The sequence below is a fragment of the Ammospiza nelsoni genome, chromosome 3 (assembly GCF_027579445.1).
Source record: "Ammospiza nelsoni isolate bAmmNel1 chromosome 3, bAmmNel1.pri, whole genome shotgun sequence".
Classification (NCBI taxonomy): domain Eukaryota; kingdom Metazoa; phylum Chordata; class Aves; order Passeriformes; family Passerellidae; genus Ammospiza; species Ammospiza nelsoni.
Window position 1 is genome coordinate 106,813,819 of NC_080635.1, and position 14,252 is coordinate 106,828,070.

Consider the following 14,252-nt stretch of genomic DNA (forward strand, 5'->3'; position numbering starts at 1 on the left):
CTCTGGGATTTCTCTGAGAGGAAAGAGTGGAACCACACAAGTGCAATCCCTTCTGCCCCAGCCTAGGTCCACAGGTGAGTCAGAAAAACATCATGGTCAGTGTGATGGCCAGAAAGGCTGCTGGCAGAGCCAAACAAAAACACTTTGAAAAAAGCTTTCTGCACTAATAGAAGCTCCCCATCAACCACAGGAAGAAGGGTAGCTGTCAGGCTGGAAACAAGGAAAATAGTTTCAGAAGACTTTAAATGAACTCAAGTGTTTCTTTCCTGGAAGTCTCTGTCACCCGCCAGAGAGCATTTTATTCTGCTAGGAAATAAATTTTACAATTTGAGAGTGGCAGAATTGTTCTTTTGTGGGTGTTTTTTTTGTTTGTTTGTTTGCTTTATATGGGGTTTTTTTTTGACACCAGTTGAAAATTTATTTAAGGCAAGCTGGAATTTTATTGTCCCACAGGGAGACACAATAAGCACCAGAAGTGGCCTGCAGTGAGGTCCTGTATGTCATCTGAGTTCATCTCATAACTCTAAAACTCAGCAAGAAAGAAATTTTCAGCCTGCAGAAAATTGTTTCAGTGTTGTTTTGTTATAGGAAGGGTCAGTCCCATCAGACTTTTTTGATGCTCTCTGTCAAATAGCTACTAAAGTCCTTGAAACAACCAGCATTCTCTTACAGGGTAAAGCACCTCATGCTTCATCAAGCTGACTGGAACTACTCTACTGGTGGTCATTTTGTAGATACTGTGATGAAAACAAAGCTTTATCTGTGGAATTAAAATTTTCACTTTGCTTGATATTATTGTCTTCATTTGAGTTGGCAGTGAAATTTCTGTTTCATACAAGGGACATGTATTTTGGTCTATAATATATTTTGGTCTGAAAATAACTTCCTAAAATGGTTGCTTGTTCCATTCCCACCAAAACTCCAAATAATTGCTTAATCTAAAACTGAGAACATACTGGTGATATGTTCAGGTAATTGCTATGAATTTAGTCTGGGGTGTACTTGTGCATTATAATTGCTATGGATTTAAAGTGTACTGCATCAGAAAATGGCAAAATATTTTTAATGTTACTGTATTGAGCATAAATATATATGTATATTATGCCCATGTGCAACCTTTGATCGACAGTCATGCTTAAGAACAGGTATATAACTAAACAACCTAAAAATCTGATCATTACAAGTACATTTCAATTTTGAAATGCTTGTACTCCAACTACTGTGATATATTATTTCACTTTTTCTGTGGTTATTTTCTCTTTAATTGTTCATCTATTTGTGATCCTAAGCCAACATTTTGATAGAATTTATTTTTCTGCCTAGAGGGTTTGACAGATTTTCCACACACATATTTAAAATCCCTGAAGGAGTGGCATAGGAATCAGAAAGTGATTAGGAAGGAGAGTCAGGGTAGGACTGTGCATTCATTCTCAGCTAACTTCAAGACAAAAAGCAGTTTGATTGCTGTGTCCTCCTGGATGCTAGAACAACAACCCATAACAAGACAAGACAGGATTAATGCTGTTACTGCTTTAAGATAATTAAACAAATCTTCAAATAATGTCTGACAGACAAGACTGGAAGTAATGAACTTCTCAGTAAACCTTAGATCCTTCCATTGAATGCTGACATCTTTATATTATGTGCCTAAAAGAAGGGAAAAATATAAACTTGTAATTGGAGACGTTTTAAAATTTAAAACACAGTGAATAATAATCACTTAAATCAGAATGTTTAGAGTGGTGTAGGCATGCCGTTCTCACTTCCCGTTGCTCTTTTTAGGCTGTTGAAAGAAAAATTTATGGTAATAGTCTCATAATTATGCCTCTAAAAAATGCTATTATGATTTCTAAATACCTTTCTAAATTCCCATAAAGCAAACTAATGAAAGCAGTGTGTTATCTACCTTTTATATTAATACACGTGCAAAACCACTTTTATTTTTTCTCACGCAGTAAAGTCATGCATAAGCTGTCTAATCAGCTTGTAAGCAGTGGTAACATTTTGCAAAATTCTCATCTTGATTCTCCATGACTTGTGAGATGTCAACTGTGGCAAAGAATGTCAGAGGTGTCAGTTACTTCTTTATTCACTTTAAGGAGATTAACTTTTTTCAGAATTGTTTTGTGTTCGAAGGGTAAGAACTACAGTTCTGATTAAAATGATCTTCTGTACACTTCTTTTGTAATATTTTATCATGATATGCTGCAACAAAACAGATGCACTTACGTGCACTATGGTTTAGAGAGCTGTATGCTGTCCTTAAATTCTTCTAGCATTTGATTATATCTAAGATGACTTGGAGGCTGCATTTACTTTCTGGCAGCATTTAAGAAAACAACTTAAGGTTTTGTAAGGGTTAGTGAAAAATCGATAAAAACTGATGTTCTTGTAACATGCCTGCAGTGTGGAAGGTAAGTTGGGAGCAAGAGGTTATTTTCTTTGAATTAAATGGAGAGTCTTGTAATATATACTAAAGTGCTCAATTTCATGATGGACAACAGTTTTGAAATGTAGCCTTTCACTTCTGTAAACATTATGTTGTTTTCCCTTAGCAGTTGAACAGCAAGGATCAAGACACTGGATTTTCTTTTGTAAAATCATATATGAAAATGTCTTCTATCTGTCACAAAAAAAATACTCTTGAGGTGCTTCTTGTTTTCATGTCTTATTATTCAAAAAAAACCTGTATCCTCACACTGAAAGAACACAAAGTTTAACAGTATAAAAAATGGAGACTACAGAGATTGGAATTGAAATTAGAGCAAAAAAAAATTAATTTCAATGTAAAAAAGTAAACCATAAATCCTTTGTAAATTTATTGAATATTACTTTTTTGATATGTGTGAAAACTCTTCCTTATATTTCTCAGATAGAACCCAAAGAAGAAAAAATATCTGGATCATGAACTCTTACATAGCCTTGAAATGATATTTTTAAAATATATACTATTTCAGTGAGTGAAATTTGAAACAAGCAAACAAACAAACAGAAGATATGTAGCAATACTCTTAATCAGAAACAATATTTTTATTCCCGTATGCACATACAAGATAAAATAAAAAATTTATAAAAAATAAGTTGAAAACATAGAATGGAAGAATATATAAAATAATTCTCAAAGTTATGGCACCTGCTTTATTAAGACTGTCAGTCATTAAAACATTCCCCTTTTAATAAGTTTTAACATCCAGGTAAAATTCTCAGATAAAATGTGTTGTCAAGTTTCTTGAGATATTATTTTCAGGGTATTTCAGAATTTTGCCATGTATCTTCTCACCTCTTGGATGTTGGTTGTCCATTTCCTACTGGTATTACCTAAAAATTTATACCCTTTTCAGATTTTGCAAAGGTTTTGATGGATTGATTCCCCTTGAAAAGGATCTGTTCTAATTTGGTACTCTTCTTAGACACCTTGGCAAAAAAAAAAGACAAAGAACACAATCTTGAAAGTTTTAAGAGCTAATGCATAATTTTAAAATTTAGAAAGATTTTGTTCCTCAGAATGTTTTAGCTAGGTCTTTAATTCCAGAGGTGAGAGCCATATCATGGCTACAAGTGGTGTAGTGCTGAGTTGCACCATTTACTTCTTAATGTATTCCTATGAAATTCCTGAGTTATATGCTAGGTTCCTCACACAGTGAAAATGCCAAGATCTTCAAGCCTTAGCAATTTAGCCTGTAAGCCATTTGGGAATACTAAATTAAATCTTGCCCTTTTAAAATATTTCAGGGTTAATTTCAATTTCAGAATCATAATAGCAGTTTTGATGTTAAGCAACAGCACTTTATTAGATAAAAGGGAAAATCTAAGAGAACTGAATATTTTCTTTTAAAGCACAGCATGATACGGAGGTATAGTTTTCTGCTTTCTACACAATGGTCAGCAAAGATATCTTATGCATTAAGATCTGACATATTACATTCAAACCATTCAATCAGGAATTTTAGCCACCTCATTCACACAAAGAAAGCTGTCTTGTATGTCAACCCAGTGCACATTGCAGAGTTCACTTCAGCCAAAAATGCCAAACTTTTGGCTCTGAAGGAAATGTACTTGACTGTGAACCAGAGAAATATGCCGCCTTCTCATTTGGATTCACAACTTAAACTTTTCTTAGTTGTAGGTGGTAAAATAATTTCTGCTGTGAGTTGAGTAGGCATTATTGCTTTATTTCAAACAGCAGGAGAAAGAAGTGCTTCAAAGGAAGTATGTCACACCCAGAGTAAGATTATAGTTTCCTTCAATTCCTGCCTGCCCATTTCCTTATTCATGCAAAGTATTAGGGAAGAAGGCATTTGTTCGGGCTTTGTTGGATTCATGCTCAGCTCTAATTCCTAATTAAGACAACTCATATTTGCACATGCTCAAAATGGAATTTTATGTAATACCTTTGAAGTTTTCAGAGAAACAGGAACTACTACTGAAGCCCTTCCTCTGCTGCTGTGTGCTCTCATCCCTAATCTACAGAACAGCTCATGTTTTCCCTGTCTCCCTTTCTCTCCCTATGCCTCTGTTAGCTGCTACCATGCCAAGTGGAACAGGATCAGCAGGCAGCAACTGCAAGTGACCTACAGGTCTAATGCCTCTAGGTTATAGCTCTTTACTGAGACACAAGCTTAAATCTCTCTGGCAGAAGATGCTATTATATTGACATTCTTAAAAGTGACTCATGTTCAGCCATAATTCTCCAGCTGATTGCTGTCTGCACCAAAGAAAAGGATATCTGCCACAGATTCTTCTTTAGCAGTTGTCACACTTTTTAAGGATCTTGGCTTGTTAGGTCCTTTCAGAGCATATCTATTGGACTGATAACCATGCATGGAGAACTGGAATGTGAATTCTAACAGGATCCACAACCAAACCAAGCACCAGTGTGCTTCACAGAATTTCTACTATTGCCAAATGACAAAGCTGTAAATTTTAATGGGGAGAGCTGAGTGTCTTACTGCTTTCAGCCCTGAAGATTGGAAGCTGAATGCAGACTTATATGAATATAGCTTCAATCTAGGTTCTCAGTGAACTAGGTTTGGTGTGTTGTTTAAATATTTTCTCGATCTAATCTCCCAGCTACAGGTTTGTATGATAATGAAGATTTAACATCAATAAATAAAGCAGGATTTTTATTTGAAAGCTAAATGAGACAATTATATGTTGACTACCACTAATCAAACAAAATCAAAAATGGTCATGAGGTAGTTAGAGTAATTCTAGGTGCTTTGACTTTTTTACTTCTTGTTCGATAGGTTGTTTGTTTGTTTTTCATTTGTTCATTTGCCCTTTTTTCCCTGATCATGTCCCTGGACTGGGGATTAGTTATTAAGTGAGAAAAATGCAAAGGGTTAGACCATATCTCAAATTTTCTTTGGCTGAGAGCAGTTGCCAGAGGCTTGGCTTAACATCTCAGCTTCTGGGATGGGTTATTTAGTTAGTGTATTTCTCCATTACCTGGAAAATGTTTAAGTTAAATTATGATGCTGAGCCCAAAAGTGACACCTTTTTTTCTTATTACCATATGTCATTTGATACTCCCATTCTCACACTGAGAGAAGGTTAATTGCTCAGCACACCATTAGCAGTGGAGAATTCAGTCAGACTGAGGGAATAGGAGATATTATTTTACTTTTCAAATTGCTTGCACTGCAAACTGGAAAAAGGACTTTGAGCATTTGATATAAATATGTTAATAAACTTTTTTTAATAATACACTTTTCATGAAGATCAACGAAACTGAATTGCTGTTTTGTTTCTTTTTGCAAACACATAATCTATAAATGATAATCAGTAGTGGTAAAAGTGTTTATATACAGAAGATATTATAGATTATGGAGTAAATATCAGTTTTCAGTAATAGATCTGGATTTTAACAGTATTTAAAGATGAATTCAGGTAAACTCCCTATACTAAAACTTGATGTTTTGTGGAAGAGCTCTCACTTTATTTCCATAGAAATGCAATTATTATTCTGAAATATAAAGTAAGCTAAGGAGATTCTACTGAATGCCTAATAGAAATGTAACATTGGATACTGTACTATAAAGCTAACATGTTGACAGAAAATCTGCTTGAAGTAGTTTTATGTAACATATGCAACTAGACTTAATACCTGCCAGAAAAACAATTGTACCGGCAAGGTGATTTTTACACTGTTTGATAAGTAATTTTAATTATTATTAAATAATAATATGCATTATATTATTTAATATAATATTAAATAATATATAGTGATGCATATAATAAGGCCAGAAATTTGTTTTGAGCTTCAGACTGGAACAAAGCAAAGAATGACAAGTGTGTGCCGGTACAGCAAATCTGCTTCTAGACATTGCAGTTAGTAATTTCTTACAGCTATTTCTTTTTCTTGTTCCTCTGTTTCCCTCTGTAGAGGTCCTTCTGTAGTGCCATGGTAGAGGAGCTAAGGATGTCCCTGAAGTGTCAGCGCCGATTGAAACACAAGCCACAGGCCCCTGTTATTGTGAAAACAGAAGAAGTTATCAACATGCACACATTTAACGACAGAAGGTTGCCAGGCAAAGAAACCATGGCATAGAGCTGGGAAGCCAAATACCCCAAGCACAAACTGTCGTCTTTTTTCCAAACAACTTTGCGAGAATGTTTCCTGTGGAAATATGCAACAAGTGCAAAATAAAATGAGTTACCTCATGCCGCTGTGTCTATGAACTAGAGACTCTGTGATCTCAGCAGTTGCAATGGCCAGACTCGAATCACAAGCATCATGGATCAACCAAGTTATGCAGGGTTACACTGTTTGTCATGGGTTTCCATCATTCTGAATGAATGAATGTTCCATGTGAGTTTTGTGGCTGGTTTCAAATGCAGTCTCAGTGAGAAGTTGCAGGTTCCTTTTGAAGTTCAACAGTTGCCAGAAAAGGGAGAATAAATGCCCAAGGTGACACAAACCACAGAAGGAGTCTAGTAAAAGTAATGTCTCAGAACGGTAGTGGAACAAGAAACCATATGTTCTTCTGAACTTCCCAGCACAGAAAAGTTGGTAACTGCTGGCAGACTGAAACTACCATCTGGACAAGGTGATATGATCTTCCTGGACTGAAGAAATGTTAAAAGTGAAGAAACATGAATCCCATGAATAGAAGAATAAATATAAGGATGCTCACCTGTTTTGTTTTTTTTTTGTTTGGACTGTTTGTGACACTGAACTAAGAAAATAAATAATAATTATGAAAAAAAAAAAAAGAATTTAGCTGGGTTGGAACTTTGATCTAAAAACCAACAAAAATATTTCCAGAATTTTGACCCAATTTTTAGATGAATGAAACTTTCCTTAGTACAAAGGAATGTATCTTACAAACTTTAGATATAAGCAATTGATTTTCTTTTCTATAATTGTGAAAAGAGGGAGGGGGGTGGGAAGCAGTGTATTTCACACATAGAGGGCTTGCATTTTAGCCTGAATGGGTTTTGAAACACTTGTTCCTGCTACTAATTGAACTCAATGGAGCCTGAGCAATTCTCGCTAATGTTGGAAGAGGGATGGGTCACCTAAAAGAAGTGAATGTCAAGAACTTAAAGGAGGACTGCATTTTTCAATACAGTCACAGTACTAAATGAACAATATTCTTGAGCAGTTTTTTTTTTCCAAAAAAAAAAAATGTTCAGGTTTATTTGTGGAAATGCAAGATTTCTATGAAAATAGTTTTTGTATGGAAATTTTTGTAATACTTTTTATCAACAAAATAAGAACATGTGTTTCCATCAGGGGTGTGATGCCAAGCATGAGTGGTAGTGCGTGCGCACCACCAACGTTTGGTGAAAACTATTTTTATCATGAAAAAGGAATCTTAGAAGAGACATATTTTCAAGTTATATAATATAAAAAAAATAGGTGCACTACCACCACTGCTTACCATGCTACACCCCTGGTTTCCACTGAGCTGATAACATGTTGTCATGAACAATTGTGTGTAAATGGTAAAAGACACAGACCTCTTGAACACATTGTGATAGAAGTTAATATGCACTCAGTTTGCTGTTTGAATCCAATGCACAAAATTAAAAAAAAAAAAAAAGAAAAAAAGAAAGCATTAAATTTATGTCAATTTTAGTTGGTTTGGTTTTGCTGCGCGATTTGAGCAACATATGTGCAGTACTTTGTGTCAGTACTGGTACTTAGCTTCAGCTTAGTGCCCTATCCTGATGAGTCTTGCCACTAAATTTGTGACTAGAGAGTTGCTGGGATTTCTGACAGAAGCCATTACAGCACATTGTGATAATATTTGCAGGATTTGGCTCTTAGCTGCTTCAAAGCTAAATTATATGTCCTGAATGTGGTGAGTTCCTGGACATAACATTTTGAAATGCTGCCCTAAAGATGATGAATCTTGCACCTCTGTCTACTGTAAATTTATTCGTATCTCAACAAGAAATGTATAGTATGGACTAGGTAGGAATGTTATGCCAACCAAAAAAGATTATTAAGATGGTCTTTACATGGAAAAAAAAAAATTACTTTAACCCCCAAGACCATAAAATATACCCCCAAAACATGGAAATAATCATAAATAATGTCATCGGTGAGTAAAGATGATGGCACAGAAATATAAAATATATAATCCAAACTGTAGAAATTATATCATGAAATTTGGGGGTGAATGGGAGGTTTGTGTCTACTACCCAGTTATCATAAATCTTCATAGAGATTGAGCTGGCCATTTCCATTGTGAGCAGGGACTGAGAAAGCAAATTCTCTTATATTTGTGAGTTTCATCCCCATTTATGTGATAACAAAGAACAGGTTATCTTTGTCTGAAGTATAAAGAAGATAAAAACACTTTAAGCAATTTTTCTGGAAATGAGTAAACGTACATGATTTATATTTAAGTTAATTCTTTAAAACACAAAGGGGAAAAGAGTAACTGTCATAACACAATGAAAACTAATTATGATGGCTTGGAATGGAAAAAATTGGCTATTGCATTTGATTGATGATTTACAATAAAATTTGTAAAATCATGTAATAAAATGCTGTATTATATTCAAACATACTGTTCTTTTCTCCATTGAGGATGTTGACATAAGCAGGATTTCATTCTCACCTTAATGCTCAAGACTAATTCTCATTAATCTTTTTGTGAGCCAAAGTAACAGTGAATGCAGGATATGTCCCAAATATTTCATTGGGTCAAAGTTCCCCAAGGAACAAAACTTCTGTCATGGAGGTAGCATAGCTTAATTAAGATTTTGGTCAGAATTTCAACCTTCTTTTATTGAGGGAAATAGGGAAATAGGTAAAGTAACTGGAGATTTGTATTAAAGATCAAGACTAGAAATGCATGGCTCCACAGATTGAAAGTAGTAAAATGAGTTTTTTTGCAACAATCATACACTAACTCATGTTGTTACTCTGTTGTGCATTAGTAATTATTTCTGTATTAAGACAGTTACAGAAAATTGACTAATAAAGACCTGACCCCCAAAAGAGTAGAAAATACTACGGATAGTTTTGTACTTGAAAAAGCCCAATTTCTTTAAATTTCTTAAAAAACTTCAAAATCTTAATTTTTTTTTTACTGCTGTGAAAAAAAATCCTCAATTCTGAAGAAAAATTCTTGGTATGGAAACGCCTCTGAAAGGCTTACCCCAATATTAAAAAATTTTCATGCTGTATAAATTTCCATACTGTCATAAAAAGTGATGGAGCTTCCCACCAAAGCTTCCCACCAAAAATCAAAAGAGGATCTGGCCCACGAAGATTCAGAATACATTTATAACTGCTTTATCTGGTCTCATACAACAGCTTAATTAGTCTGCTGATTTCTCAGGAAGGACAGGATGGTGGGTGCTTCTCTGACTGATCTTAAATGTCACTCTAGAGAAGAATTTTAAAGCAGTTATAGCTCAGTGAAGTGGCGCTGCCTGGTGGATGACAATTCGAGGTAAAAATTGAACAGGACTTTTTTCCCCCGTCTGTTTCAATGAAAATAGACATCTTTAAGACACAAAAGACACACTATTTATATCTTCAGGTTGCCTCAGCATGGTTGTATAGCAATAGATAACTAGAAAAAAAGGGACAAAACCCCTTTTATGGTGTTGATAAATGTAATTTGTGGAGGACTGTTAGTGAAAATAATGAGCGAAATGGTTGGATGAAATCAAGAGATGTCTGGTCCTTTACAGTGAATGAGGATTTGTCCAATTATAGACATCAGCAGGCCTTTTTAATGGTATTCTCCTTTTATATAAACAGAAGTACAGACATATACAGGGAGTATTTGGCAGATTTTATATGCAATATTTCTGTCTGAAATTTCTGTCTCAATTTTCTGTTGAAGAATTCAGTATAGATTTGAAATAGCCTTTTCTTTCATTTTATTATTTCTCAAGACTCTGATCATTAATCTTTCCTGATTTCATCCATAGAGTGCTCACAACCCCCAAAATAACACAGTTTAGTCCTACTACACTAACTTGTTAATATTTCAGAATTTAAAAAACGTACTTTATCAGGGAAGAAAACATATTGTGCCAAAATCCAAAGCCACAATAGGAGAAATGCCCTAATATTCTACAAAATAAAAATATTTTCAGGGAAAAGGGATCATGAGCAGAGGTAATATCATACTAAGATGTAAAACATTATGCTATAAAAGAATGTTTTATTGTTTTGATGTTAAGGATATTAGAAAAATGGGAAGCCCTTCAGATACAACTTCACTTCGTCTCCAAATACATCAACAAACACTAAATATGATAACTGAAATACTCCTTTGAAAGAAGTGTGAGAACTTCTATTTAACAGCAATCAAGGTTTTATCCAATACAGCCCCAAATATGTACAGATATAATATCTAAGGCAGAACTAGGTGTAGAGAAGCAATTGTGTCTCTGTCAGAATTTCAAGGATGTATTGGAAAACAAAGAGTTGCTGAGGTTGGCTTCTCTTACTTAGAAGATCATTGCTTTCCAACCTCAAACATGCTAGTGTCCTGTTCTCTCCCAGTCTTACCTCTCTGCCTTCCTACAGGCACCTCTGACAGTATGAAATTTATTTTTAAAGCCCTTTTCTTCTGGCCTTCCTTTAAAAATAGTTCTAATTAAAAATAAAGTTACTCAAACACCTCATCTCCCCAGTTTGTATCCACCAAGATAAAAACATTAGCTTTTCATGTGACTGTAATCTAATTGTCTTTATTTTCATTTACTACCCCTCTCTGTCCCCTGCCTGTGTTATCTTCTCCTGTTGTTCTTGTACTTGCCTAGACTGTAAGCTCTTAGGGGGCAGGAATCTGTCTTTGATTTGTTCTATGTAGCACCATGAACTATGGAGCTATATAAATAATAAAAAATGTAGATCTTCTTAAATGATGTTTGAAGTGATAGTGATCTGATTGACTGCCAGTCTAGTAATATATTGTTTTAGCTCATTGCCTGAAATCCTAATCACTGCAGCAATAGAATAATCAAAAAATAAAAATAATAAAATCAACCCAAAGGGGCTATCACACTGACTCATCTTACTGGAATTTTCCCAACATGGTCGGGGTATAGGAAGATAATGTCATGTTCACATACCTTCTATAATGGTTTAAATATTTAATCAGCTACATTAGAATTTTTTTTAAAAAATAAGTAGGTTAACACAGATATACAGGATGAGCTTTGGAATGAGAATTTTGATTGGTCAAAGTTTGGAAAAGTTATGATTAAGAGATTGGTTAAGCTGCACACCAGGAACCCTTCCTTCCTTCATCATTTCAACCCATTTAGTCAACAAGCCCCTCATTGCTGAAATCTATTGCAATCCTGTTTTGCTAATAATTTTATGGATGTAGTTAGAAATTTCCTACAAAATATAGTTCTGAACAAAATTCAAGAAATACTTCCTCTTTCTTCTATTCAAAACACTGTCTTTCTATGTCTGCTGGAATGAAAAACTGGGAATTCAAGAAAAATGAAATATAAATGAAAGGAAACAACACATACAGTCTTGAGGACAAACATATCAGCTTTCCCATTTACCTTTTTCTTCTTCAAGGAGTGACATTCTGTATCATTGAATTTAGCTCTTCTGAATGTTGAGGTCTATACTGACAATTCTACATGGATCTGTCTTTCATGAATTCTCAGAGCCAAAAGATTACCTGCCTTTCTTTCCTCATCACAAAATGTATTGTTTTTCCAGATACTTAGGAAATTGAGTCATAAGTTAAGAAAATACAAAATCCTAAAGCTTCCTTTTTGCCATGACTGTAGGAGTTTTGCTTGGTGGAAATAGGATACATTACATTAAAAATTGCATGAAAACATTGAAAATTGGTAAAGGATATATAGTTAGAGTTCCTTGGGCAGCACTGACCACAACAGACCAAATCTGTAGTGATTTGGTTTTGAAGGTACAAGTTCTACTTATGATGGGTTTATGCCAATGATTGTCTTACGACATTTACCCATAAGTAGACTGCTGGCTGTTGTGCCCAGGGAACAAAAAGCAGCCTAACAGAGCAACCATTGTCATTCTCTTTATACTGTAACCATGCTAACTGGCTGGGCCGCTTGGGCTCAGGTAAATCAACAGGAATTTCTGATATGTACACCAGCAAAGCAATTTTATGCATTAACATCTGTCTTAAAAATGCTAATTTGGCATAAGTACAACTGGCCTGTGGACTTATCATAAAAGAATCGTGTCACAGAATCACTGAAGTTTTGAATTGCTGAGTCTAAGGCCTTCTTCAGGTGGAAGGGCTTTCCGGAGACTCTTGAGTACAATGCCCTTGTACAAAAAAGAGGCAACTAGAGAAGTTTGTCCAGGGATGGAGACTCCCTAGCTCCTCTATTTCCAGTGTACAATTATGCTTACAGTGAGGAATACTTTTTTTCTCATATTTAAAGGTAATATATTGCATTTTAGCTTCTGTTCAAAACCTCTTATCCCCTCACTGGCTACCACTGGGAGTCTAGTTCCATTTTCCCCCTGTCAGATTCTGCTAAGTTTTCTCTTCTCCATCTGAATGGTGCCAGGTTGTCACAGCCTCTCCCCATGTGACAGATGCTCAATCCCTTAATCATCTCTGTGGCCATTAACTAGGGACCATATTCTATTAAGTCTTGGTCTCATACTGGGGAGACCAGAACTGGACCCAGTACTCTAGGTGTGCTTCACCAGAAGGGGAAAGATTCCTGACCTGTTGGCAGTGCTTTTCCTAATACAAACAAGGCTAAGTTGCCTTTCTTAGCTGAAAGGACACACTGCTGGCTCAAGTTCAGTTTGTAGTCCACCAGAACCCCCATGCCCTTCTCTGCAACACTGCTTTCTACCTGGTTTGCTTCCAGTCTGGACTGGGACAAGGACCTTCCCCAGGGGCAGGACTTGTCATTTCCCTTTCTTCGGCTTCATGTCCTTCTTGTTGGCCCATCTCTCCAGCCTGTTGAAGTCCTTCTGAAAACCAGCACAAATTTCTACTTTATTGAAACTCCTCCTTTATGCAATGTTCAGACTTGCACACTGTTCTATCATACACAAAATTAATGAAATTATTAAATATGATACCCTTTGGATACATCTCTAGTTACTGGCCTGTGGTTGGACTTGCTGGACTTGCCCTGATTAAAATCCTTTTGACTGATTTCAATTTGAATTCAAATCCTTTTAACTGATTTCAAGCCAGTTTTCAATTTACCTTATTTTTCATAGTTCTAGTTAATATATTGTAAGTCTTTTGGGGACGGTGTTAAGGGGGATTATGCTGAGAACCTTGCTAAAGTAAAAATAAATAAAATTCACTGTTCTTCCCTCTTCCATGAAGCTAGTCTTCTCATTATAGAAGGCTATTATGTTGGTCAAAGATGATATCCCCTTTGCAGATATATGCTGACTAATATAAGGCACTTTCTTGACCTCAATACTTGGAAAAAAATTCCAGAAGGATTTTCTCCATCATCTTCACAGAGATGGAGGTTGGGCTGACAAACCTGTAGTTTTCCACCTCCTCCTTGTTGCCCTTTATGAAGGGAGGAGTGATATTTGCTTTCTTCCAAACCTCAGGCCTCTTTGCCAGCATGCATAAGTTTTCAAATATTATCAAGAATGACCTCACAATGACATCAGTCCCCCATATTTTGCAAGTGCATCTTGTCAAGTCTCACCTTTTATATGTCCTGTTTGTTTAAATATTCCCTAACATGATCCTTTTACACCAAATGTAAGTCTTCTTTTCTCCAGACTTTCCCACAGGTCTCAGAAATCTCACTTTTCTGAGGGCTTACCCAGA

The 14,252-nt window shown here is 35.5% G+C and overlaps 1 protein-coding gene across 1 annotated transcript in view; it reads left to right on the forward strand.

Annotated features, from left to right (window-relative positions):
• Window positions 1-9,019, forward strand: part of GRIK2 (glutamate ionotropic receptor kainate type subunit 2) — a 354,211-nt gene extending 345,192 nt beyond the window's left edge. Inside the window, exon 16 of the mRNA XM_059467530.1 lies at window positions 6,386-9,019. Within this exon, the coding sequence (XP_059323513.1) occupies window positions 6,386-6,550 (165 nt within the window). The 3' untranslated portion in view covers window positions 6,551-9,019. The remainder of the gene's footprint in view (window positions 1-6,385) is intronic.
• Window positions 9,020-14,252: the final 5,233 nt, after the last annotated feature.